Consider the following 27,394-nt stretch of genomic DNA (forward strand, 5'->3'; position numbering starts at 1 on the left):
TGGACAAGATCTGGCAGATAATTGGGCTGTATTTTCAGGAGGGCATTGGTTTGCCCAATTTTTTCTGGTTGACTTTTCCTTACCTAGAGCTGCAGTTGTGGGGGTCATATAATTCTCATCCCATACGTCAGGCAGCTGAACACGCTGTAGGTCACGACACGGTGGCTGTTCTTCTAGTTCTCTAATGTTCTTGTCCTCCACTCCAAGTTAGTGCAGATGTCCTCTTTGTCTGCAGTGCAGACAGAAAGGACCAGCACAACAGAGCCATGAGAGGTTTTGCAAAGAGTAGGAATCACGATGGGAAAGGCTCCAGGGTGGAAGTGGGGCGGACGGTGGCACTGACCATTGTAACATGGAGCTGGGGAGAGCAGAGGAGCTTTCCGAGGCAGCTAACGATGCAGGCACTGCAGGATTTTTAATGCTTCAGTTGGGAAATTCCTACCATTAACAAGACGTTTGTCTTAATGACAGGCTTATTTTAGAAAACGTTCAAAGCTAATAACTACACTCAATAATGATAGTGAACATTATTGAGTTTTCCCCATTCACCTGTAAAGGATTGTCAAAGGCTTCTACCCTACTGCCAATAAAGTCTTCTGCAGGCTGTATACTCCACTGCTCAGCTCCTCCAGACCCCTCTTATCAGGACTTGCAGGGAAAGGTTACTTGGGAAGGCGCTCGTTCACAGAACAAGGAAGAGTTCTGGAAAGAAAGGATACTTAAGTAAAGGTTTTTCCTATTACAAATAAAACAAGTGTGATCTGCAATGGGAAACTGTTCTGTGACGAGCAGAGGGTCGTATTCCTTATTTCTGTTCCCAAGAGCAGTGGGTATCGAAGCGTATGGTATTCCTTCTCCAGGACAGATTGACATGGGTTTGGGCATCCTTTCAAGAAGGGAACCATGACTCTGCTGTTCTTTTTCTGGGATCTGCTTCCAGCCACGGTTCAAGGTTGGCACAAGTCCCCTGCCCCCTCTTCCCCCCTCCCCTGAGCTGTGGGGGATGAACCCGTAAGCATCAACTGGGGTTGTGGAGCTCCCTGCTATCCAGGTAGGGGGAACCTTCTTTTGGGTCCAGGGAAGGACATTTACCTTTGTATTTTTAGAGCAAATTACTTTCTACAAAGTCAGTAGAAAAGGTCCCTTGAGCTATGGAGTTTGGTCCTGATTCAGAGACAATTTTCTTGTCCTTTCAATTTATTTTCTTGCCTTCCCTTTGGAAACAAGCCAGTGCTCCCTCCATATTCTTGACTTCAGTTAATTGCCTAAAAAAAAATTTTTTTTGAAGATCTGTTTGGTTTATTTTATGAAACTGCTCTGAGTTCTCCAGTCTGCCCATATTTCCTTATTATAGCCCTCTTTTACTCCTTGCAAGTGTGGCAATATATCAATATTATCAGGTCTCGAATCCTTTTACATTTTGAAAGCTTCAGTGGGTAATCTCAGTATTTTCCTCCTAAAGTAGTGAAGACTTTATTTATGCACTACCCTCAACCTTTCTGGTCTTGGGCTGGTTCTGGGGCTGCAGTATCCATTTCACAGGGTAGTGACACTTCACTCCTTGCCGTGGCCCCCTGTGTATAGTAAGTGAGAAGAGAAGTCATGATGTTTTGTTTGTTTTCTCATGGCATAATAGCTTTGATTATCTTAGTGTGCACTAAGTGGTCGTCTCAAAGGTTTCTGTTCAAAATAAATGAATAAATTAATGCCCACATGCCATTGAATGTTGCACATGACTGCGGCGGTTTGCAGGTGCTCCCTCAATAGGTTCTCTGCCCATGGGCTAATTATTTCACGTTTGTCTACCCTGATCAGCAGCTGATTTCTGCAGCTGCAGTTTCTTGTGTCATGCAAAACTTCTGGAAGACAGCCCTAACCTTCTGCATGGCTTATGCTGCTCCTAGACTTCGGGAAGCCCCTTGACCTTTGTGGTTTTCTGCTGCACAGAGAAGGGACCACACTTGCCCCAACTCCAGCATGGAGCATGTAGCTTCAAGTTTCTCCCCTGCCATGGAGGGCTGTCCCCAGGCCAGCACTGGCCATGGCTCGTTTCATGGTTTGTGAAGCCCAGGACCCCAAGGGGGCTGCAGCCTCGCCGTGGGAAGCAACGCAGCCATGAAGGTTTACATGCCGACTGCCGTGTCCTGCAAAACCGGTCGTTAAAGCATCTGGAGCACAGGAACTCCTGTGATAAATACAACCAAAGAATTTAAGTATTACCTTGAGGATTACTGTACCATCTGATTTAATTCTTCTGGCGTTTTACTGACAGGTCAAAGACAAAAGTGATTCTGTTAAGAAGCACTGCACTTGCTCAGAAATGCTGCAGCTGAAGCTTTTTAAAGGATCATTATTCAACTTGTTGTATGCAATGCTGTACAGCCATCATATCCTCTAGCAACTAGCCTTCAAACATCTTCTCTAAACCTTTGAACCAATGATTGGTATGATATGTCGTGTCATTTCTATGGCAAACCTTGTTCCACAAATGTTCTTAACGTGCATTAGACAGAAAACAACATTGTGCCTCATTTAGTACAAACACAAGATCCTGAGCACTGGCATTAATTTAGTTGCAGAGGCTCAGACATGGTCTGATGGATTGGAAAAAATGGCACTTGTATCTGTGGGTCAGCATAGCTCTTCCTCCCAACTGAAACCCAACTGAACTGAGCCGTTTTGGCCTGATTCATATACATCCCTGCATCTGAATGTTATGCCACTGTAAAACAAGATACTTGGGGATAAAACTTTAAAGGTTGGTAATAAAAAGGTAATAAATGGGGATATACAATAGGCTGATGGGAAACTTCATTTATTTCCCTGAGTTACGGATGACCTCATAACTCATGAGTGGCAGAGCGAGGCGGAGTTATGAAAGTCGTGAAAGGTCATCAATAACAAGTGGAAATAAATGAGTTAGTCTATTGTATTTTCTGTTTGCGTGCATTGCCCAATGATAAATGTGACAGCAGTGTTGGGATGATGAGGCTGGGAGGGAACCCAGGAGGAGCAGAGCACCCCACAGCACTGCTGCCCAGACCCCAGCCCTGACCTGCGTGGAGGGCACCCTGCCTAGGACACAGGGCCATCTTCTCCGTCGGAAATGGGGGATGAAGAAAAGCTTCTAGGTGAAGTAGAAAAGAGGTAAGGAAGGTGCCAGCACAGCCGCGGAGGTGGCTTGTTTTCCTGGTCCCGTAGGCACCATTACCATGGGGTAGCACCCCCTATTTTGCTCTTGGGAGGGGTAGCTGGTGCAGGTCTCCAGAGCACATGCAAAAGCCAAGCAAGGATCGAAAGACTCCAGCAATACCAACTCACATGACTTAGAGTGTAATGTAATAGCATGAAGGTGCAGAAAGTCTTTTGATGACATTTCTTGTGGTGTTAGGCTGTTAGTTCAGTGGTCACATATTTTAACCCAGACCCCAGTCTCCTCTCAGACTGTTTTCTCAGGTGTGGTGGTAACTGCTCCCACTCTGCCCTTCTGCAAGCCCTTGCAGAAGCCAAGGTCAAAAGAGGGCATGACAACCACTGAAAAGTCAAACCTTGCTCACATTTTAAGATGAACACTCCAAGAAGGCAGCTGTGTATATGTAGCTATTCCACCCATAATGGGATTATAAAGTAATCTCAGAGAGGCTGGAAGAGTAACCTTGGGAAATAAGGCATGTGCCTGGTTCTGGTTCAGATACGCTGTGTAACTGCAGCTAAATAACGTCTGTCTCTACTTCAACTCACCATCTGTAAAGCAAGGATTTTTACGTTCTTTCCATAAAGGAATATTACTGGGGAGAGAAAAAAACCCAACTGTGAATTGTGCAGATATTCTTGTCCTGAAGAACCAGCCACAGAGCAGTACTCAAATGGAAAGTCACTAGAGGAAACTAAAAGAACAATATTTTGATGAGTCAGTTAAAGAGCCAACTCTCGTCCTGCTGACAGAGTATTGAACTTCAAAATTTGGTTAGAAGGCACTGTTTTGCTGACAGTATTGTCTTTCAGAGGACATGCAAAATCAACACCTGACCATCTGTAGTCATTTAAGATTCACCCATAACATTTTTTATAATAGAGGGGTGGTTGTTAACCTTGACATCCTGGACAAATGCCAGCTTCTCCCACTCTGTATTAGTCGTCAAACATAAACTACTCACATCCTCCTCTGTCGTGAAATACCCTTTTGAGTTCTTGGACATTTGCTGCATTTCATGCCTTGAGCAAGTGCAGGTTTGCGTCTCCCACTGCAAGTTGCAGCAAACTGTAAGCTTCAGTGATATGGTCCACGTAGTCCTGGAGTGAGACCACTTCAGGCCTAAAGTCTTCCCAAGACTGTGTTCCCAAGAGACTATCCCATGCAGGTTTTTCCTCTAGTGCACCAGCAGTGCTCTGGCAGACGTGACAGCCAGGCTTCTTCTTGGGGTGGTCTTCAAGGATGTACGCGGCTGGCGTGCAGACCCCATGTGCCATATGTTAATGGGAGACTAGGAAGGAGAGATCTCCTGACTTTTACCTTCCAACCTCTGTAACCGTACAGGAGATAAGCATGCTTTTTCCTTAAACATGTAGCATAAATTTTGATGAGCAGTCCATATCCTCAGGTATTGCTAAGCGAAGAAACTGGGAAAAAATAGTTTAAGCAAGGTTCCACACTGCAGTAGGCAGTAGTACAGAAGATCAGCATGAAATATTTCTATGCCTGCTTGCTTGAAAATACTGAGGAGCACTGCTTTACCTGGTTTAGTGTCCTTGGCTTTTCTCCTTCCTTCAATCACTATTATCTGTAACTTGGGAATAAAGGCTCCATTCAGTCTGAAAGGAGCAGTTCTACAGTGGTTTATGAATGCTTTGTTTGCTCAAACCTCTGAAATATATTACTCTGAATCATTAAGAGCTTTTTTTCACAGTATGTCCCTGACTTCAGTACTTCATCCTTGATGTTTCCTATATAAGCATCACTCCTGATTTATACTGAGAGTTAATGATTTGCAGTGCATGAAGTATAATGAGATAGCCGTGTCTTCAGAAGGGGGATTTAAAATTACGGGCATAGCTTTAACTTGGGGTGAAGAACAGAGATGCCTATGCAAGTCAGTCCTTGGTGCACACCTTGAGACCCCACCGATGTTCTTTGTTCTCAGGTGCAGTTGGTGGTTTGCTGCAGGGGGACAGCCGAAGCACAGGTGAGCAGGGTTCATTTCAGAGAGCGCTTGAATAGTTACAGGACCTGACCCTATTCTTCTGCTCCAGCCTATTTGGTGAGGTTTATCAAGCATTGCGCACAGCCCTTGCTGTGCTGTCAGCCCGTGCAATGAGCCAACTGACCACCGCTTTGCAGAAGGTCTGAAGGATTTTCCCTGAAAAATTCACATCGCCCATGGTTGGAGATGAGGTTTGCCTTGCTCATGGCAGCGCTGAGCGCTGCCGTCCTCTGCTCTTAATGAAACGGGGCTGGAAAATTACAGTCCTCCTTGATCTGACCTGGACTGAAAGAGCGATGTCTCTCAGCTTTTGGCACTAGCTGGAGGCATTTTCATTTGTGGGATGCCCTTTTTATAGAATCGGAGGCAATCTTCTCAGTTCCACATGTTGGCATTTTACTGTCTTACTCAATGTAACCTTAGTAAAGGGAAGGGATAAAATAGTAGAAAAGATAGAGAAATTGGTGGTTTGGCAAAAGATGAAGCCTAACTGTAAGACAAATGAAAGAATATTCATGTAACCTGGTAAATAGCATAATTTGGGTAATCCTTATTAAATCCCTTCCACCTAGGATTAACCGCTACCAGAAACACTGACTCGTGCACATGGAGTCTTGCCAAAGAAGAGAAATCCCAGAGGAATCCCCAATACTTGTAGCTGAATTGATCACCGTAGTGAAAATGTGAAAGCAGTATTCAGGGATGAGTTATAAACAATTCATCCCACAGTAATTTATGAGATTTTGAGGGGTTTTGGAGTACCACTCACAAGCAGGGAGACAAGGTTTGCTCTGCTCAATGCAGGTCATTTTGTCTAACCGTGCCTTGGTTTCCCATGCCGCCTTCTGGCACTATTGCATATTTCTATTGCAGCTCTCTAGGGCATGGACTGGTTTTTTTAGTGTATGTTTGAACAAAGCTTTGCCCCATGAATCCGTGATCGTGGTTGGGCCCGTTTGGTGTACTGTGTCTCACTAGCCATGTAGAAAATCCAAACCAAGCCTTGTCAGGCATCATATCTGGCGCTTCAACAGTGTTGGGACTAACTAAATAATAGCTCCATAGATTACCATTAATTGTTTACCCAAATTAATAATAATACAGTTGAGCCAATTAATAATGTAGGATTTGAGATTACTTTGAATGGGTATAAGCCACAAAGGACTATACATCAATTAAAGTACCGCAGAAGGCTTTTCACTGAATGCCCTGCAGGTATGTGTTATATCGTAGTGAATGAATGTCATGTTAGGTTTGTGAAAATCATTTCATTATCAAAGCCGTGATTTACACAATGGATAATATATACTGGCGTGTACAAGCCAGCCACTGATCTTATTACTACTTGTATTGGCTGCAGGTTTGATGTTGGAAATTTTTAGCTGACATTGCCATCGTGAGCAGTAGCTACACTTCAGTGCTGTTTCTGTAGTTGTCCTAGCACAGAGATGATATTTAGGTAAGATATTAGCAAAAGAAATTGAGCCATCAGTGCTGGTGTTCTGCGCAAGATAGTGGCTTTTTATGATGTACTAATTTGTATCTGACCTTTGGTGAGTGAATGAATACATTTTGGATGTTGTTCCCTGTCTCTGCGTAGCTGCATAAAAGAGAGGAGGAGGAAGGTCTGGCTGGAGCAGGGGAGGAAGGCTCTTATTCGGGAAGGAACCAGCTATAAGAGAGGACACTGCTTTAACCATTTCTGTGATTGGGTTGTTGTGATCTGCACATGGCCTTGCAGTCTGAGAGAATTTCTGTTTTTTTCATCACATTAAGAGTGAATTGTTTGTTGGTAAAACAGAGCATCTGGTTGGTAATACTTGTGATGAGCACTGCGCTAAAAGTCTTAAAAAGAAACTATCCCCAGACTCTCGATGCGATGAGTGTTGTTATTTGTGGCACTTGGCATATGGTGGCTATACTGGCAAATAATTTAGCATTAAACAAGCTTTCATTTGGCCCACTTGATTTCTGGGCTGTTGTAAATTAAATATATGTTTAAAGATTGTGTTTGTATTTAAGTTATAGACTTAACCAGCAGTAATTCATTATATATAGTGCAATGTGCATTCCTCAAATGTTCAGTTTATTGAGCCAATCTTAATTTGTGATCATTAAACGTAAACAAGGTATGTACCTACTGTGATCAGCCTAAAAAAATCAATATTTAACAACCGTTACCAAAATGGTGTTATCTAAGATTGTATTCTATTAGTACAAGAGAAATCTCTGTGATGTGATCTATAATCATCTGTATAGGGAGGAGGTGGTGGGTAGCACAGTGCCATTTAATATCACGTACGAAGAGATAATGAGATACAGTTGGTGGAAATTGAGAAGGGAACAATTAAAAAATAGGAGAAGAAAAAAAAAGACCACTTTCGTAGGATGAAGGAATGGAAATGTGCCCGTTATTTTAAATACTGTCTGTTGGAACGGGTGATGAAAGGTGTGTTGCAGCAGGCTGGCGTGGCAGGAGAGCAGAGGTGGGCTGAGGGCTGCAGGGGCAGAAGCCCAAGTGGGGCCGAGCTTTAAGGTACAAACTTTGGTGTGGTTTGCACAGATTCGGGGAAATACTTTTCAGGTTTTGGCAGAGAAATTTGTTTGGTGAGAAGTGGCAGACGCAGTCCCTGTGGAGCTGAGCCGGGAGCCTAACCGTGCCACATTTTGTCCCCATCATCCTTTGCCGGACCCGGGAGGTGTGAAGACGGCAGATGTCGAATCTGGAGGTGATGGGACAATGGGGAAGGGAGCCTGGGACCAGCCAGCCCTGGAGTGACTGAAGCTCAGCAGGGACGGGAGGTCTCGGCCAGGTCGGAGCTGGGAGCAGGCTGGAGCTGAGCAGAAATGAGGCAGAAGGTCTAAAAAGTACTTTGTGCCAAATAATCCCTCTCTGAGGCTGTGCAACTCACCTAAAGCAAACATGTCAGAGGTGCTCATGAGCCTTTCTGAAGCGGATTTAACGGTGAAGGGTGTTACAGAAAAATCCAGGGAGAAATGAATCATTTCTGCCTTCAGAGCTCCATTTGAATAGCTGAAAATAAGGTTGAGGATACAAGATAAGAAAAACAAAATGTTGAATAGCTGCTCTCTAAATAAGCCCTGTCTGCTCTCTGCAAAAATAGCGTACGCTGACGGAATTAAGAAGGGCACGCGTGTGACCCAAGTGATGCAGGCTGTCTCCGCTCTCCCGTCCTGCGGTTGCTTCCCTTTGCAGGCTGAATGTTCTTCTAATGCCAGGGGGCTTTATGTGACATAAGGCTTACGAGCCTGAATGATGAAGAACAGCTTCTATAAATCATTTTGCTCTGCAGATTTAAAAGTTTCAAGAAGCTAATGTCGCTTGGTACACAAAGTATGACTGGCCACATTTGATTTTGCCAGCATATCATGCTTTTCAATATGCTTTTTAATATGATAGTCTGGATGATTTGTTTTTTGCTGTTACTTTCAAGGATGCAGCATTTATCATTCTTGTATTACTGGAATTTAAGTTTCTCACAGCAGTAGCTGCAAATCTTTGCTTCAAAGTATTTTTGTGTAATTAAATTTCAGTTTTATATGTGGATTTTATCTGTGAACCTCTGAAGGGTTTTAATGAGAAATCCACAGACACGACACGCCTGTGGGTATTTCTGTGGCCCCTATTACCATGGTTGCTGAGAAATCTTTTCAAACGTGTTACTCCTAGAATGGCCTGGAGAGGTCTTTCCCATGAGGGAAACGGGGACAGAGCAGGGGTCACTGTCTTTCTGGGCAAGGACTTCAACCTGCTTCTCCTGCCGTCACCACCGCTCATCCCCATCTCTGGAGCTCTCTGCAGAGGTTTCCATTCCACCGGAGAAGCCGCCTTGGTGGCCGCATGAAGCCTGTGCTTATCCCTTCCCTGCTGGTCCCTTCCAAACCTTTTGTTGTCCATCCTGCAATTCCCTGTGGAGACTAAACCCACGGGAACGCTGAGCTACACCGGCTTTGAAATGCTGATTCAAAATTTTGTTAAAAAGTCCCAGCTGCCTGCCAGGCGTCGTGCAGGAGCGCTGATGAATTACCCGGCCCTTTCTGTGCCGTTGTTAAAAAGCTCTTAACTGCAGGGGATTCGGCTTGAAAAGGTTTAACCGGGAGAAAACGTGCCCACAACAGTAGATGTGCTGATAGCACGAACCAGGGGATTTTCTTTCGGTACTGTACTTTGCTCTCTGGTTTCCCTTCACCCTTCTCTTCAGAAAGAAACGTTATTTAATTACCTGTTTCTTTGCAAATCGCTGCTGTTCGTCTGCACGTTTCTGACTTTCTCCTAAACTTCAGTTAGGCAGTTTTGAATATGGGAAGGACATTGACGAGAGTGCTGATGCAGAAGTTTTTATCAACTAATGTATTTTTAAAATACAAGATGTTATCTGGATAAATGTTGCTGCAGAGCAACCTTGCTGTAACCTTGCACGGTCCCCCCAGCCAAATGTGCACCGTCCGTGCCAGCTCCAGACCTCTCTATCGCTGCAGCACGCAGTAAACGGGTCCGGAGCCTCACCGTCCAAGGCAGGACCAGCAGCAGGGTCAGGAGGAGGAGAACTGCACCCTCAGAGGCAGGTTCAGCTGAGCCCCGGCAGAGCTGGAGTCGATATGTCCATAATCCTGCTTTGCAGCCCGGGGGGCAGCATTTCCGAACGATATTATGCAAGTCCCACATCCAGCCAGGGGGGCATGGCATAAATAGCTGGGTATGCCTTATAGCCACTCGCTTTTTATTGCGTTGTTTTTTCCCTGCTTACGCAACTATACTTTACAAATGAAATTTGTTCTGATCTTCTACTGCTGGCCTGGGAGCTGGGAAGCTGTTTGTAAGGAAAATCACCGAAAGCCTTGGAGAGAGGCTGAACTCTGACTTTAATGAGGCAAAACCCAAATGGGCAGTGGCTGGAGTGGAAGGTGAAGGCTGGGGATGAAATAGCTCAGGTTCTGGCTTGGGATGGTGTGAGCACGGGAAAGCAGAGTCCTTGCATTTATTAAGTATCCTGAGCGTAGCTACAGTCAGAAGAGTTGCAAAATCCGTATAATCACCACAGCTAAATTTGCAGTCATCCATAGAAAGAGCAATGAAAGCTCCATGAAAAATATTACTAATGCTTATTTACAACTTGAAAGGTATGCTCTCGCTGATTTGGTTGTTTATGAACGCAGTAAATGTGGGAATATGAAAGAAATAAATATACCTGATTTTAAATGCTTGGGATTTTTTTTTTTCATGAACCCTTAATCTGAGGTTTAGAAGCAGTGTGGGGCTTTTTTCTAGGCTCCTTGTTTCCTGGTTGATCCATTTTTTCAGTATATCACATTCATTGCATAAGGCTGGCCAAGAGTTCCAAGTGAAATGAATGGAGAGGGAGAGACTGGAGCAGTTCGATGCAACCATTGTTGCTCTCAGTGGTTTTAAACTGTACGTGAATGCTTCTTGAACCCCAAATACCCCATGGCCTGACTTGTCTCTGTTTTCAAAGTAATTTACGTACACATTATGGCGGTTCCCACAAGTCATGCTGGACTTAATGGTCTGACAGTATTTCCATGATAAACCCTAGGGGTTTATAGAGCAGCCATAAAAACTCACTCCAGGGAGAAACTTGGCGTGCCACATCCTCCACCAGAAGCTATCTTTTTCTGCCTTAAATCAGGTATAAATCAGTTCAGCTGCTGTAACTTACAGAAGTTACAAAAAAAAGTTTAGTGGTTTCGTATGTTCTTTGGTCCTCTGAAATATGGTGGTTTAAATATAGATAGTGGCTGTTCTTAAAAGTGCCATTGCTTTGAAAGAACCTTCCCATGCTAAAGAGTTCTCCATTTCAAAGCTAAGGAATTTCTGAAGGACTGGGAAAACCTTTTAAACTCCTAGAAATGCTGAAATAAACCTTTTACAAGAGACAACTGTTGCTTCTGTGGCAGTGAAACAACTAATTATTTCTTTCAATTCCAATTGGATAGAGTGGAGAGTGCGAAACACAGAGAGCAGCTGTAACACCTCACATCTGTCCCCAAAACCATAATACTCTTTTTTTCCTGTGGATTCAGTGAGAGATTTTAATACTGTCATAGTTATTTGGAGAGTATGTGTACCATAGTATATAGTGTATATATAATGTGTGTATGTATAGTATACCCTAGTATGTTTGTGACTCTTAAGAAAAAGAGATGAATCTTTCGAGTCCGGTGTGTAACTGACGTGACTACCAGAAGTAATTAGGAGAGCCTATTAGACCATTAGCAATTTAACTTTCCAAATGAATAAATTGACTGGGAAAATGCGTGGCTGCTACAATCTAGGCAGGACACTGTTGACACAACATGGGAATATTTTATCAAAAATTAATCATATCAACATTGCTCTCAATCAGTGGGAAATAGGAATTTAAAATAAAAACAAATGCATTTATGTAAACTATTCTCTAAAATAGACTACTTATGCCTATTTACATAATGAATCCTTCACTTATCACCCTCAGGAGATTAGATAATTAAGCACTGAACAACTTATATTTATTCATGTACTTTCAAGAATGAATGAATTATCCCTTTCTGCACAAACTAAATGTTCTCCCTCTGATTAGCAACAGGAAGGCAGTGATGGGATTTTATGATGGAAAGTGTGTGGCTTGTTTTCTTTTTAAAAAAAAAGAAAAAAGAAATTGATCTTTGGATCTTTGGAGTACAGTACGTAAAGAAGCTGTGTTTGGTTAAAAGTCAATATAAATGATTTTTAGCAAATTTATTAGCTACATGAATGTGCTTGATACAAATTCGTATGGGAAAGTTGGACTTCTGCTTTTCGAACATGTATGATTTTTTGAAGGAACTTGTGTATAATTTAGACAAAAGTCTAAGCAGCTGTTTGAACAGAGTTTGCCTCTCCAGATGTAGACATTTCCAGTGCAGGTGGCTCTATTGGAGTTACTCACCTGAGGTTTCTCTGTAGTCAGTGTGAGAAATCGGCCTTCCTTGGGAGCAGATCACCCTGTCCCATGACATGGCCAAGCCAGGCATGGTGACCCAGGGCCCTGCGTAGGGATTGCAAGACCGGCTCGGTGGTGGTACTGGCCTCCACATCTCTGAAGTTCAGCAGATCTGAATCTGACCTCACAGAGCTGGGCAAGAAACGTCCTTGGTTGCTCTCAAGTCCAGCTGCTAGAAACAACGCTCATCCTCTCCAGGGGCATCTCTTCACTCTTCCAAAGGATTCAGGGTAATATGCAGGTATTCCATAGGAGCAAGGGCAGTTTGGTCTGCATGTGAAGTCCTAATCCCTCTTAGTTAGAAGCTGGACCAGACTCTGATGTAAGGTTATATTTTTTCTTCCTTCAAGTTAAGCTTTGTTTTATTTGGCACATTCTCCTTATCTAAATAATCAACTACTTTGAGCAATCTAATATAGTCAAAGATTTCCCTGCCCATGGCAGGAGGTTGGACTAGATGAGCTTTGAAGGTCTCTTCCAACCCAAATGGTTCTGTGATATGTCAATCAGTGTATTGTGGACACAGTTGCTGAAGAAAAGTAAAAGGCATTGTAATGTTTAATTAATAGCTACTTTTCTCTTACATTTAATCTAAAAGTCATGGTCACACAGAGTAGAAGAGCTGTTCAACTTGACAGGGATGAGAGACGGGGTCTTGTCCTCTAGCACCGCACCAGAGCTGAATGTCGCTGGTGATTTGCACACGTTTATTCTGAATTCCACGACAAGACAGGTTTTAGCTTTCAGTGCAAGGTTGGGACCTACCTCAGGGAGTCATAGCCTGTGGCCTTCAAGAGTAATGACAGAAGAGGGCTTGAGGTACTAAATTCTTTCATACTGCTAGAAATATGATTATGCCTTTTTATGACTTAGAAAACAGCATTACTAATTTAGTAGAGAATTTACAATAAAATACTTCCTGAAGTAGCATGCCCAAGGTCCTGAGGATTTATAAATTACATTAAGAACTTGAATTATTGCAGTTGCAAAATAAAGCTGAGGTTTGAGCATTTCTACTTAGCTTTAGAAATCATTTTATTATTCACATTAATTAAGCTTACAAACCTCAGAGGAATGCTGCGTTGTGGTACCTCTTTTTGAGGGAAACCAAACTCCTAAAATGTTGCAGGGAGGCCAGCTGGGCAGTGGTGGGTGACACCAAAGGTGGCCAGGGGCAGGGCCAGCTCTTGATGGTGTTTTTCGCAGGTTATAAAGCCAGAAAACTCATCCCCATCACCTGCTCAGAACTGATCTGGGAGCTATAGGAATTCTCTGGGTTAATTAATTGTGAACAACTTTAATCATGTTCATTAACAGCTCTAATGTTGTTAATTAATAACGTAAACATTTTAAATAGCATGACTGGCTTTCCTGTAATTCTAAACTGATGTTCAGAAAATTGAGTTGGATTGGGAGATGGGTAGTCCTTTCGCCTGACTCTGGACTGGTGAGAAGAGAGCAAATACTTCTAGGTGACACTGGCTTGTTAAACCTTAATAATGAGAAAAAAGTGATAGCATGGCAACATTTCTTCTGGAGATAGTCCTAAAAACAATCGGTGTGACAGGTTTGCAAAGGCACGCAAATCCAGGGTGATTTGTGTGGTAAGGTTTTTATTAATTCATTTATTTGGCCTACAAAGTAGGGTAGAAACTAAATTGCAAGGTATTTTGCAAATACCCTAATGCTAATATGGGTAATTTATAAGCATATTATAGAGTGCTTTACAGATTCAGACCCACTGTGAATTGCCCTTCGTTTCTTTTAATCTCTCTCTGCAGTGGCTAATTAGATGACCACATCTTCTCCCGGAGTCACTCTTTGGCTGGCCAAATTTCATGTTCAATTACATGTTCATAAATACATCTCACGTATAACACGATCATTTTAAAATCAGTTAGCTGCAGTCGGCTCATATTTAAGAGGGTCTAAAATTGCTTTCCCCTCTCTATGCAAAGCCAAATACATCTCATCAAAATCATTGGGGAAAAAATAATTACAAAAGCTATATCCTATTTTTTCCTCTGATCCATTAATTGTTTTGATTTTCTTGATTCAGTTAGCTCCTTACCTGAGAATGTATTCAGCTAGAGAAGACTCTTTTATCTATTGAAGCAAACGCTAAAATCACCATTGACCTTCGTGCTGCAATATTGGGCCACAAGGCGATAAACAGATTTTCCTAATGCAATGCAGTGCATAAACACAGCTGCAGGACTTGGTGAATTGATTGGAGACTAAAGTTTTCATCCCATTGAATCAATCCTGACTTGAACCACTGCTGGAGAAACATGATGTATATATGGCTGCGTTACCCATGCTTCAGTTCGCAAACAAAAGGTCTCTTTGCTCAGGAGCATTAATTTGGGAGCAAGAATCTGTGCTTGAGACTTTCTTTGAAAGTCATCCTCCCATTGCTTCAAGCAAGGCTACATTTTGGTTCCTCACTGGGGGCAAGTTACAGGATTAAAAAAGTGTTGCCATGTCCACTAAGCAGAATCTAAGTGATAGAGTCAGTTGCTCCATATTCTGTTTTAGCAAGGCAAGATATCTATGAACAAATGTAACAATGATTAAAGGTGGCAACAGTGTATTAAACAGTAGATTTGCTTTAGATTTCAGGGAAAAGATCTAATTAATGATATTAAGCACTTTTTAAAGTGTGAAATCTATTTCTATACGGTACGTAGTGTAGCATGAGCAAAGGCAGGCAGGCAACCGACGTTCACTATGTAAATTATCTCCACGCAGTGGTAAATCAATGAGTTTTTCTCCATAGATGCTCATTCCAGGTTGCTCCCTGTAATGACCTCAATTATACATGTCTTCATTGTGAAATTATGATTGCCTTTGGCGGGCTGCAAATGACAGCAGAGGAAAAGATTTCTATGATAAAACAGCACAACAAGTAATACCTGCTGGCATTAGTATGCACGGCTTGCAAAGGTGCAGTGCACCTCCAGCTTAGCACCTTAAGAAATAAAATCGGAGCAGAGGAGAGGCCGAGGAAAATGTTCAACAATATCTTGATACTTTTAACAAGAAAAGGAATTAGTAAGACTTCACCGTCTCACATGTCACTGTGGGACCTGGTATTGCAAGGAATTTAACATAAGAACATGAGGATGGCTACGCCTGGGTCACCGAAGGTGCACGGTGCTCCGCAGCCTCTCTCGGACTGAATGTAATAGCAGAGAGAAAAGGTGTGAGAGAGAGGACAGAGCAATCCTTCCCCTGAATAACCTCTTGGCACCCACCGCTGGCACACAGGGAGCGATCCCTCGCCCTCCTTGACCGGGGAGACAGGTTTGAAGATGGCACTGCCCTCATTCCTGGAGGTTTCAGGCACTGAGCTGCTGCCATCACCAAAGGAGAGTTTGCAGGGGCCTGGCCGCCTTTCACTGACCTTGATTTTGTTCGACAGTTGGTGCAGTAGCTGATGAAGGGTTATTCCCGGACCTCCGAAACACAGAGATATGGTTACACCCATTCTTTCGTAAGGGTGATTATTATGAAGGCTTTACCCCTGTCTTGAACTATTAAAAGTTGAGTCAAAAATGATAGCATCCCCTTTTTCTGATGATAACATCTCTCTCTGATGGCAGAGTAGTTGACAGGAAGCTTTTTTTTAATTTCTGCCTGGAATAGACTGAGGAGTTGCTTCAACTGAAATCCCAGAGAGGATTATCAGGTTTGGTATGGCTTGATAAATATGATCAACTAAGACTAATACTGGGTGAATCTCTTGAATCTAGAAAGCTGTTTTGCATTATCCTACAGAACTTCCAAATGAACATAAAATACTTGATTTTAGGACCAAACTCCATTCCAGCCTGTGTTCTGCAAGTGAGCATATTTTGAATATTACCCATTTGTTCTGTTCAGTTTTATATGCGTGGTAAAAATCCTTTTATCTCCTAAAGGTTTTTTAAAATAAAATGAACAGTATTCAATACTTAATCTAGAGGCTCTACACAAAATCATTATGGTGACTTGAATAATTTGTACACATAATCCAACTAGCATCAGTGTGTCTGAGCTCTGTAACTTAGGTACAAGATTTGGAGCTTTTTTAAGGATTTTTAAAAAGCCCAGCCCTCGCATCCTCTTAGGGAATCTCTGTTTCCCCCCCAATACACCTGGTTGTGTAAGGAAATCTTTTCTGTTGATAATAATAAAGCGATGACTAAAGCCACACAAAATAATCCTGTATTAGTAGAAAGGCTTTTAGATGTTAATAAGGTGCCCTCAAACATACTCCATAGAAATACTCAAAAAAGGAGTGTGTTTGTATTGTTAAAGTGGTCTGTACTAATTACATGCTTTAGCTTAATAAGTCATCTCTTGGCCCAATATGGTTCATCCAAGAATGGCAGCTATGCAAGGTGTCTTCTTAATTAAACGTTAATGTATTTTTTATTACTGTGCTTCTAAAATGTAAAACCAAACCCTCTTTAGCTGTCATTTGGAAGATGAGCAGGGAGCCTTAAATTCTACTGCAACAAAACACTCGAAAAATGTTGCTGGGGAGGGATGATGGTAGCCCAGCATGAGCCAAGGAACTCAAGGCAGTGTGAGAAACAGCAGAGGGAATTAAGGAAAACAGCAGTAAGATGAAAAAACAACTCTCTTGTAAATGAATGGCCCTCTATTTCATTTCTCCTCAAGAAAAGATGTCCTCATTAGCCCTACTCCATGCTACAAATTATTGTAATTATCAGTTCTTTATCCTGTCAAGTGCACTCCAAATATTTTATTCATAAAAAGGAGCTCTCTTTTATGCAGAAAATAACTACATTATTAGCCCCTATGTGCTGTTTACGTGCTTCAGGCAGCTGGGTGAGGGTGGTGGGATGGGACATCACCGCTCCGGTGGGCCGCTGTCCATGAGCTTGAGTTGCCACATCTCTGATCTCCTGCAGCAGGGACCCGAGGGTGATGTGATTTCATGATGGTAGCTGGTCCTGACTTTGCCACTAACCTGCTCAGTGACCTTGGGTGGGTCACCTTCTCCTTCCCTTCCCGATCTTCCTCCACCTTCCCATTTGGATTTTAAGGTTTCAGGTGCAGAAACTGCTTGATGGTCTGTGTCAGACCCTCTTCTCATGTAATGCCCATGGGAGCCACCGCAACCCAAACAATAGCAGTCAGTTGGTCAGATATTCCTATTTTTCATCAATCATCTATCAAAACTGTAGCTACCGTTTTGTTAAAGCAGCTTGTACTCTGAAATAGCGCTGGGAATATTAAGTGGGAGAATGACTAACCGCTGGCAGACACGGCACGCAGCGCTGCATTGATCTGTGCAGCCCTAAGTCAGCCTCAGCTCTGCAGCGGTGAATAAATTGGTGGCACGTTCCAGTGACTTCTCCCGTAGGTGGAAGAAGCAGGAAGAGAAAGGATGCAGAGCTCTTCGGGTGCTGCCGCACAAGCAAGTTTTGCACAAGTGTTCACAATCGATTGCCAGACCAGTGCACCGAAATGAGTCCTTCCAGGCTTCCCAAGGCTACTGAAATAGACTGAGTGTTTTAGTGGATACATTTAACAGATTTACTACTCAAGAGAGGTTAAAGCAATTTGTCAATTAGAGGGTATGTGAAGAGATGGAAAATGATGCTTGCAAAAGTAGATACTGGGGGTTTCTATTTTTATTCCGTGCATTTCCATAGTGCAAGCCCCATAAATGAGTGCAAGATTTTCCCACCAAAGCTGTTAACTTTTAAGGCAAAATCACATCTTAAGCTGTGAACTGACGTGATAAAAATGAGCGTTTGGATTCGCTGAAAGTCAGCACTTCTTCAGAGGGCTGGAAAAAAGTGCACATAGCGTTTAGATCTTACCAGCACAGATACACTGTAAGTGATACACGGATCTGTGCAGGTCATAACGACAGAGATGAGAAGCAAGCGAGCAGGATGAAGAGTAGTTTTGCCAGCTGATGGGAGGGAATAACCTGACCCCGTTTGTCATTTTATAGTGTCAGCATTGCTTGAAGTGTTTTTTTCCCAAAGCACGTGACCTTGAGTGAGGCAGCATCGGTCTCTTTAATCCCTGTTCTGTCGCAGTTAATGCCAGTGGACATGAGGAAGGAGGAGCTGTGGGGAGAGGGTGTTTCATTCCCCAGTTCAAGCTTCTGACTTGGCTGAAGCAACGTAACACCAAAGTGCTGTGAACGTTCCCTGTTGATGTCGATGGACCATTGCCTTGAAAGACCAGAATTCAACGTTTATATACAATGTAGTTTCAAGGCTTTCTTATTGCAGAGCCTGTGAATGAGAGTAAGCAAAAAATACCATGTGAATGATAAAATTGTGAATGCAACAGCTTTGGCAATGTGGCCTGATTGCCCTGTTGCTGGCTCACTGCTGCTGAAATGCTTAATAATGACAGTCTGCACCCACGGTAATTCTGATATCAAATGTCTTAGCTGTCTGTGTGGCCACACATGGCAAAATATGCAGACACATCTTGTGAGCATTGGCCAGAAGGAAATGATGGGATGTGGTGTGGTTTCAGAGAGATGTTGGTGTGGTTTTCAGTAAGGCCTGCTGCCTCAGATGTTTATTTTGTGTCAGAAGAACTGATTTTTTAAAATTTAAACGAAGTATGAGAAAGCTACTCGCTCCTTGGTTAGAAGAACATCTGTATCTCAGATGCTATATGTGGCTGCAATTTGGTAAAGGAGTTTTTGTGGTTAGTGGCTTCCAATATTTGGGCAATTTAAAACTGAGTTTATTTGTATTTCAGTGACAACAGTCTTGCCTTAATTCTGCTTCTTCAAGGAAAGAACCGAACTCATTCTCGTGCCTTTTCAAAGGACCTTGGCAGGAGTCCTCTAGAGAAACAAACCCAGACAGTCTCCAAGCAGGGGAGCTTTTGTGTGTCCTCCTCTTAGTGCCCCAATGCCACAACTACCGCTAGATGCCTCAGGAAAATGACGGAGCAAGTTTCATTGTGACAGATTCAATTTTTGTGTCTCTTACTTGGCTTTATTGTTTAGGGGGTTTTTTTATAGCATAGATCCATCTCCTTGCAAAAATCCTTCAAAGTTATTCCTGGACTGAGGAAGAGGGAAGGCAGAGTGGGGAGAAGGGGAACAACTTCCCTTTGTAGTATTTGGTATTATTCCTGTTTTGTTGCCTTTTGCAGAGGTGGTTCGGCTGAGCCTGCCGGAGGACCAGAAGATCAGCGTTACCACCATCACAGTTGGCCTCAGCACCGTTCTGACATGCAGCATTCGCGGGGCGCTACGGCCTCCCATCATCTGGAAGCGCAACGGCGTCATCCTCAACTTCCTCGACTTGGAGGACATCAATGTAAGTCCTGAATTACTCTTGCATTTTCTTTTTAGAGCACTGACTGTGACTTCATTTCACAGGTGATAGTTTTAAGGGAACAAGTTTTATCTTGTTATTATTATGGAAAACTGGAAGCCAGCGTGGTATTTTGGTTTTATGTGAATATGTCTCAGGAATAAAAGTGAAACAACATATACGCAGCTGAGAGCAGGGTTACTTGGAATATGTTATTATGAAATTAAAACTCAGTGCTGTAATAACCCAGCACTTAAATAGCGCTGGTACTTCATCCCTTGTTGCTCATTCTGTTGGGTGCAACCTGTGGTCCATGGACAGCATCCTGGGAACCCAGGGGAAAGTAGCTCTACAGACCATTAACTCCTCAGGGATCTCTTTCCTAGTACAAAGAAACGGGTTCATCAAGAGCAGGAAGCAATACATTTATGGTTGGCAATGAAATCTCTTCTCTGTCTAAATCAAATAATACGTTTTTATCTCTGTTCCTCCTGTTTCACTTGTCTTTCAGCCAGTTCTCGTCTCTCATTCCTTGGCTGCTATTTCTGATAAGCAGTTTAAAATATGAGCTTATTCATCAGGGTGTGGTGATACCCTCGCAGGAAGGAAGACGAATCTCTTTTAATTCACAGTGCTGGTCGGGTAATGCGAGTCATAGTGCTAGTAAAGACAATACCTAAATAATGGTATAAACTTACTCATTTATTTAATAACATTTAATTATGGAGAGAGTGGAAAGCAATGTACAAAAAATATGCTCTGTATTTCATTTCTCTTTGCGTTAAAATACACAGTAAATCAGGTTTTATTTTAATTACACTACAGCAAGAGTTGATTTATATTTTTGTTCAGAGCTTGTTAATTTGATAACCACTCGATTTAGAGTTGCTACAGTCAATACTGTAGCTCCCCAAATTGTTGTGTATTGTGTATTCAGGATTGCTGAAATGTGAAAAATCTTTGTTTTACTCTTCTGCATTAATACATGAAAATTACAGCATACGTGACAGAAATACGCACTGCAACTTGGTACATTGTTTGTTGACTCTACCTTAGCAGCAAAATTGTGTGCATTATGTATAGGTGATTACTGTGTGCACAAATTCAGTAATTATAACCATCTAAACATTCTTTTCTTTCTTTTCATCAAAGCAAGTATTACCCTTTTAAAATGCATTTCTTGTCACCATTTGAAGCATGACATTGAAATGCAAGACAAAACCGGGAAACATCCCGCTGCAGGATTGGCACAGGACTATACAGGAACCGTAACGAGGACGTGCAGGATTGCACAGCCAGCCCGAAGCCGGCGTACCTGACCAGATTTCTTATAGACATCTGTCAGCACCAGGGTTAGAATACTGACCTTCGGGTCACTGACACTGAAAATACATGGAAACCTGCCAAACTGCGATGCGCTAAGTCAGGCGTTCCCTGCTGTAGTCGCAGCGTGGCAGAGCGCCATGCAGGTGGTTGACCTGGCAGCTTACTGCCTGTACCACCTTGTGCAAATATTCTTCAGAACAGATCTCTTCCTTGACACAGATTAAGCTTAGTAAAGATTACACGTGCTGCCAATGTGCTTAATTTAATCTGTAGTGAGCAAATTCAACAGCTTTGTGTCATCAGAGTCTAGAGAGAGCCTTTTCTTTTGGAAGTTATATTCACTAGATAGATCTGAGATGTGTTTTTAGGGTCAGTTTTGTGGGACTCAAGATTGAGCTGGGGTTAGAAGGGAGGTTCAGCTGTTCTGAAACCTTATTTCCACACATTCTGGAGGCTTAAAAGAATTTTTTGGCCAAAAGTAATGAAAATTCCACATATTTATCTTACCTTTATGAAATTTTGGTTATGATCACATTAATCTTAAAAGATTAAAGTTCATTTGTGAGCTGGATTCAAAATGACAGTCTAGGAATTGGAGTAGAAACATCCTTGAAGGACCGATAGCACATGACTCTGAGGCTTCATTTGCAACTCCTAATATTTTAAGTAGAATTTTGAGGAGAACATTTTCAGGCTGAAATGGCAGTTCCTCTCTAATTAGCACTGGCCCAAGTGGGTTTCTGGTTTACTTACAAGTAATCCTCTTTCTCATTGGTTATTAAATGTTAGGAGGAAGAGTTATGTCCTTGCACGTGAACTGACCAGTTCCTGAATGATTCAATACCCCATAGGACAATACCATGCAATACAGCAGAAAAAAAAAAAATCACTTTTTGATCTGTTTGAACTAGTGTATCACTGAGAAACTATATCAAAGGAGCACTCTGAGATTCATACAAGGAGGAAAAATAGGATTTATGCCTTAATTTTAATGTTTCACGTGTCAGTTGACCTCTATCACCTTGTCATATAGCACCTGCTACTAGCGTGCATCAACTTTCTTTTAATCTAATAAACACCTCTACACCTTTTTCGTCTTTAATTAAACTGCAAAATTTTCTATATTCTGTATATATCACTGCCATCTTTTTTCTGGTCTGGTTACTTGAGGTGGCACAATTTGGGGATTACCATCTTTTGTTTTCCCTCTTCCACTATTGGCAATCTGTAGCACTCTTGAGCTCAGGTGTCTCTGGCACCTGCGTGTCTGAAGCACTTGTTCACAGCAGGGATGAAGAGATGATCCTTCAGCTGGTAAATCCAGTCTTTTTATTTAGATTAATCACGAGTTCAAAAAGTCCTGTGCTCGTGGAACATGAGCCACGTTCATCTGCAGTGTGAACACACTTGTGTTTGGGGTTGATACTCAGGTGTCGCATGGAAGTAGCATCAGCATTTGCTTTGAGGTTAGCAAAGTGAAAATATGTGCAGCCATGGATGCTCGACATCATGGGTCGGGGTGGGCGGCAGCAGACGGTTCAAAGCTTCAGCCTTTCATGGGTACAGAAACTCACATTAAACAATAATCTATGTAAAGGCATTGACAGCAGGAAAGTAAAGGCAGTGTGCTTCTTAATATAGTTGAAGTCAGTTAATTAAATTACTTCAGTTTTCTTTTAGTACGCCTCAAGCAGAAACTCAATTGCATTTCTGCTTTTCACAATCAGGTTAGCAATTTGGCTAATTGGAAGTGCAACAGGAGATTAATTGTACCTTTTTAACTTCAAGAAAATCCTCCCTGCTCCTGGCACAATGGTAATCACATACAGACCTACAGGATATTCACACACTTGGAAAAATCCTCCTATTATATTTCAATTAAACTCTTTCTCTTCTAAATGCTAATTCAAGAAATCAGATGAAAATAGAAGCCCAACTCTGGAAAAAACAGAATCCTTCAAACTAAGTGCAAGAGCAGCAGAGGAGAGGCACCACTGAAAAGTCCTTCACGGCTTTATTCTCTCCAGATTCGTGACAAATGTGACACGAGAAGGTTGACTGTGTTCCAGATTAATACTAGAAGTGACAAAGACGGTCAACAAAAACCTAGATAATCCTAAATTTGCGCAGAACTGAAAGGTTAAAGATTACTATAAAGCCTGGTTGTTTAAGTGCATTACTTAAATCATTTTTATGTGATATCTTGATTGGCAACAAAATATTAGTAATTTTTCATTGCTCTCTTAATCAGAAGCTTTCATAAGCAACATAGTAATAATTTGTCTTGTCCTGTCTGTGAAGAACTCTGTTAATGAGTTGTCACATAGCTATTGCAAAAGAGCCGTCCTAATGGTACTTGTAATTAAACATTTTTTCTTGCAAACATTTAAGATTGCTTTTAGCATAAAAATATTATTTATCCATAAATTACCCATCCATATTATTTATCCATTAGAAATCCCTTTGCAGCTATACTTTTAAAAAGTCACATTAACTTTTCTCATGCAGAAAATAACTATAATGTAGCTGAAACTGATAAGATTGTGATAGCTATAAATTAATTTCTGACTACAAATAGTGAAGTGGTTAAAATATGTCATCTTTCAAAATAATACACTTTTACCCCCTAGGAACAAGCAGTATGTTTTCTCACATGCGTGATTATGGAAGCATTCCTCAATTTGGAAATAAAATAAATTCCTCATGGAGTCAAATGTTTTTATATGATATTTGTAGGATGTTGTTTCACATGATCTGACATTATCTCCAGAGAAACATAACGTAAATTTATAAACAACAAAAGTTATTCCTTCAGAAACATGGTGAAACCATACACAAACAACAGAGAAGAGAATATTACCGTAAGAAAACAAATGTTACGCAATACAGGTAGATAAGAATTTGGTGGATTACCAAATCTAATGCAGGTAGCCATAACATAAAATCATGAGTGTCTTTCATTATTAATTTCGTGTTCGTCTGTACGTTAACTCAAATCTGCACTGGATCATTAGTTCAAAAATAAGCTTTTCATAACAGACTGTTGAAATACAGGTTTTTTCGTCTCTGCTGATGCCAGGTAAGATGGCATGTCCTTGCTCTCCCAAAAAATCCCATCCAGGGACAAGCACAAGACTCCAGAGTCAGGTCCCACATGGTGGAAAGCACACCAAGGAAATTAAGGCAGGGGAGTGAGAGTGCTTTGCCGCTACTTTATGACTTGTCTTTCTCCTTGTTTGACGAAAAATCAGTAATTGCCCTTAAAAAGCATGCTCCCAGGAGTTAACAAAAAACAGCATATCATTTGTTTACGATTGCCACTTGTATGTATCAGTCAGCTTATCTTGCACAGAGTGCACTGAGAAATGTCTGGTGGTGTCCACGTGCCAAATTCTCGAAGAAATCGTGAATATTCCTGTCCAACATCATGCATTGTATTCTAGGCCGAGAGGCAGAGGGGTTGAAGCTGTGATGAGACAAGTCCAGGGAGAAGGTGTTCAGCACGAGGACAAAGTCCCCAGTTCGGGAAACGGCCGAGCAGCAGCTGACAGGAGCACAGCAACAGGTCCTGCTAAGGCTCGCCCAGTTCCCGTGCATCTCCTCTGCCATTGCCTCCTGTCAGGGGAAGGGAACTCGGTTGGAGAGACCTCTGCTCTCACCTTCAGCCACTCTTGCCTTTGATAAGGCCACGTGAAGAAAGTACGGGTTTTGCTGCTGAGGTTCCTGTCATCACCCAGGACCCCAGAGCCACCTGAGACACATAGGCTGAACTTGGAGGTGTAAATCCCTGCTTGGAGGACAAGGGGTGATTGTCTTCTCCAGACAGGTTTTGTTCCTCTGCACAAATCTGTGTGCCTTTCTCCAGCTGAATCCAAGCCTGCCTCCATCTCTGCCCACCAAACCTCTGCCAGGTCCACAGTGCAAAGAGCCTGTGGAAGTGGCAGAAGTGAATCTGGGGAGGCACAGACCGCTTTCTAAATCGTTGTTTGCTCATGTTCCACATCTGCCTGTGCACCCGGGAATATTCACCTCTATGTGTATGTCACAGCTCTTACAAGATCTGTGCCTGCCTGCCTTGATACACTTTTCATGCATATTCGTGTAAATGTCCATTTTCCGTGTATAATATTTGAAACCCAAAGCAAATGGCCAACCTTTAAAGTGCAAGTCACTTGGATTAGATTTCTCGTTAAAGCAGGCTGTATGAAGGCAATATATTCCTGTTGATGTTTTTAATGTAGTTTCACTGTTTAATAAAAAGATCATATGTGAATAACCCCACTTAATGCCCTGCTAATAGAAATTGGGCTGTTAAAATGATCAAACCCTGTGTCATCGTAGATGCTGCAGTAATACAGTGGTGGGAGTAAATTACAGGAAGTTCCATGCTTAGAGCCAAGTTTTTTGTCTCTCAAATCGAAGTTTAAGAAATTGCATATTGCTTACAGTATCTCAGGTCTTTGCAGGCTCTAAAATAGAGGTTAAGTGGAAAATTAATACTTACAGTTTTTTCAGGATATATAGTCTCTCACTTTGCTATACTGAAGATCGCAGAACTTGTATCCACTTGTGCCTTCATTGGAGTAGCTCATTTTTAGGTCACAGACCAAAGTTTGTAGGTGATTGTTGCAAATGCAGAAATACCTTCATGGAGACAATAGAGTTGTTCACCTCATCCTAAATAGCCACCAGAGTATAAGGCTTCACCTTCCTAAACAGCCCGTTTTTGTGGAGGAAGATGTTTTTCTGGGGTGGTTTTGATTTGCTTGATTTTTTTAGAGGCATATTGAGCACATACCTTGTGAAATTTTTGAGAAACGTGAGATGTTAGATGCAACTCTCCTATGGATGAATTGCAGTACTCAGTCTGGGTGTTATAGCAGAAAAGCAGAACTATGAATGCAGTGTGCATCTTCTAAAAATAAGCGAGAAGAAAGGAGTGCACCCATCTGCTGTGGAGTATTAAGGTAACTAGACTGGCACACTTTAAAAAAATGCATTAGAAAAAAATTGAGAATGAGATGAATTAGGAGTCTGAAATCAGTTGTACTCTCCCGTACCTGCTCTGTTGCAACTGCAAATTGAATTAGAGACCAAAATCCATGAATCCCAGTTATCTTCCTCTGTACTGTAGGGAGAAGGTTGGAGTTTATAAAAATAATTTCCTCCCAAGATTGGTACTTACCTGTTCAGTCATGGTCTTTGCATTTCTCTGAAATGTCTAGTAGATCCAATTAATAGAAACATTTCACTAAATCCCTGATATTCTAATTTCTCCCTTCCAACATCTCCGACAGGAAGACTGACCGTTGATTTTCCTCATTGTATTGTTTCTGAGTTTCTCAGGATACGAGAGTCATCCATTTTTATCTATATTATAATTGCAGCACTATCTAAAAAATTCATTTCCATATGTTCAAGCCAAAAACTTTTTTGGTGCACCAGCAAAGTCTTATGTTGTGCTAAATTCTTTGAGCAGAAAAACAAGAAAAGATAAATTAATACCACATCAGCCTGTGTTTGCAATAGTTTTCTGGCATTTGCTTAAGGCTGAATTTTTCTCCATGTAAATTACTAAAGTGATAGCATGTGTAAAACCAAGAACAAATAATATTAATGAAGCATAAGTTCTCAGCTTGTCTCTGGAAATGAATTATTAAAAGCACCAAAGAAAGTGATTTAAGAGCCCATGACTAATTTAGTTTTTATTATTTTTATATGAATCGCTCATGAATCTATTGTGAAAAAGATCAGAGACATTTGATTAGTGAGGAGAAATCACTTTCAAAGTGATAGCCATTGTTGTAGATTTTGCATAATAATAATCTCATTAAACGCTTGGGTACATTTTGTTTTAAAATCCTGTAAACATTATCAGAGAAAGATTTCCAGGACTCTGAGGATCAGGCAAGCTATTTTAATGTGAACTAGTTAATACATTTTTGTTGCTGTGCTGGTTACTATGCAATTGTGATGGCGTTTTTCTTCGTCTAGTGCAAAACCAGTGACACCTGCTAGCCCCAGTGCTGGGACTGGTTTTGTCAGTAGGGACTGAAACCGTACAAGTAAGGCTCTCGGCTTCCCTGGGCTTGGCGGAAAGGGCTGAAAAGGAAGGGTTTAAAAGTGAAGGGAATTCTTGTTATTATTAAGAAAGAAATCCCAGCAACTGGTGGGATTTTCCCCAGACAAGAAACCACTTGGGGAGCTCCATTCCCTCTGTCGTTATTTCTACTATGAACACTTTGACATCAGGATGGTGAGGGGGTATCGACCACCTTTGGGACTCCTCCCAGAGTATATTAAGAGCATTCTATATCTAACTGGGGTGGTTTAAAGTCACTATCTAGGTCTGAAATGGCGTGGGCCAGGCAGTGCCTGCTGCCCGGGCACCCTGTGCCCCATAGTGCCGTACCACGGCGTGACGTGTGCCAGCGTTTGCCGATGGCTGGGGAGATGGGGCGGTTGTCTGGTTTTGTGTCACTGGGACTTGTTTTTCTGTTCTTCCTTCTTATTTACAGCTCTAAGGCGGGTGGGTTTTTTCTCAAGTAACAGG

At 41.9% G+C, this 27,394-nt stretch overlaps 1 protein-coding gene across 1 annotated transcript in view; it reads left to right on the forward strand.

Annotated features, from left to right (window-relative positions):
• FSTL4 (follistatin-like 4) overlaps positions 1 to 27,394 on the forward strand; it is a gene marked incomplete at its 5' end in the record, with an annotated part of 162,744 nt that overhangs the window by 101,354 nt on the left and 33,996 nt on the right. Inside the window, one exon of the mRNA XM_009706525.1 lies at positions 19,352 to 19,518. Coding sequence (XP_009704827.1) covers positions 19,352 to 19,518 — 167 coding nt within the window. The remainder of the gene's footprint in view (positions 1 to 19,351; positions 19,519 to 27,394) is intronic.

The sequence above is a fragment of the Cariama cristata genome, unplaced genomic scaffold (genome assembly GCF_000690535.1).
Source record: "Cariama cristata isolate BGI_N322 unplaced genomic scaffold, ASM69053v1 scaffold7288, whole genome shotgun sequence".
Lineage (NCBI taxonomy): Eukaryota > Metazoa > Chordata > Aves > Cariamiformes > Cariamidae > Cariama > Cariama cristata.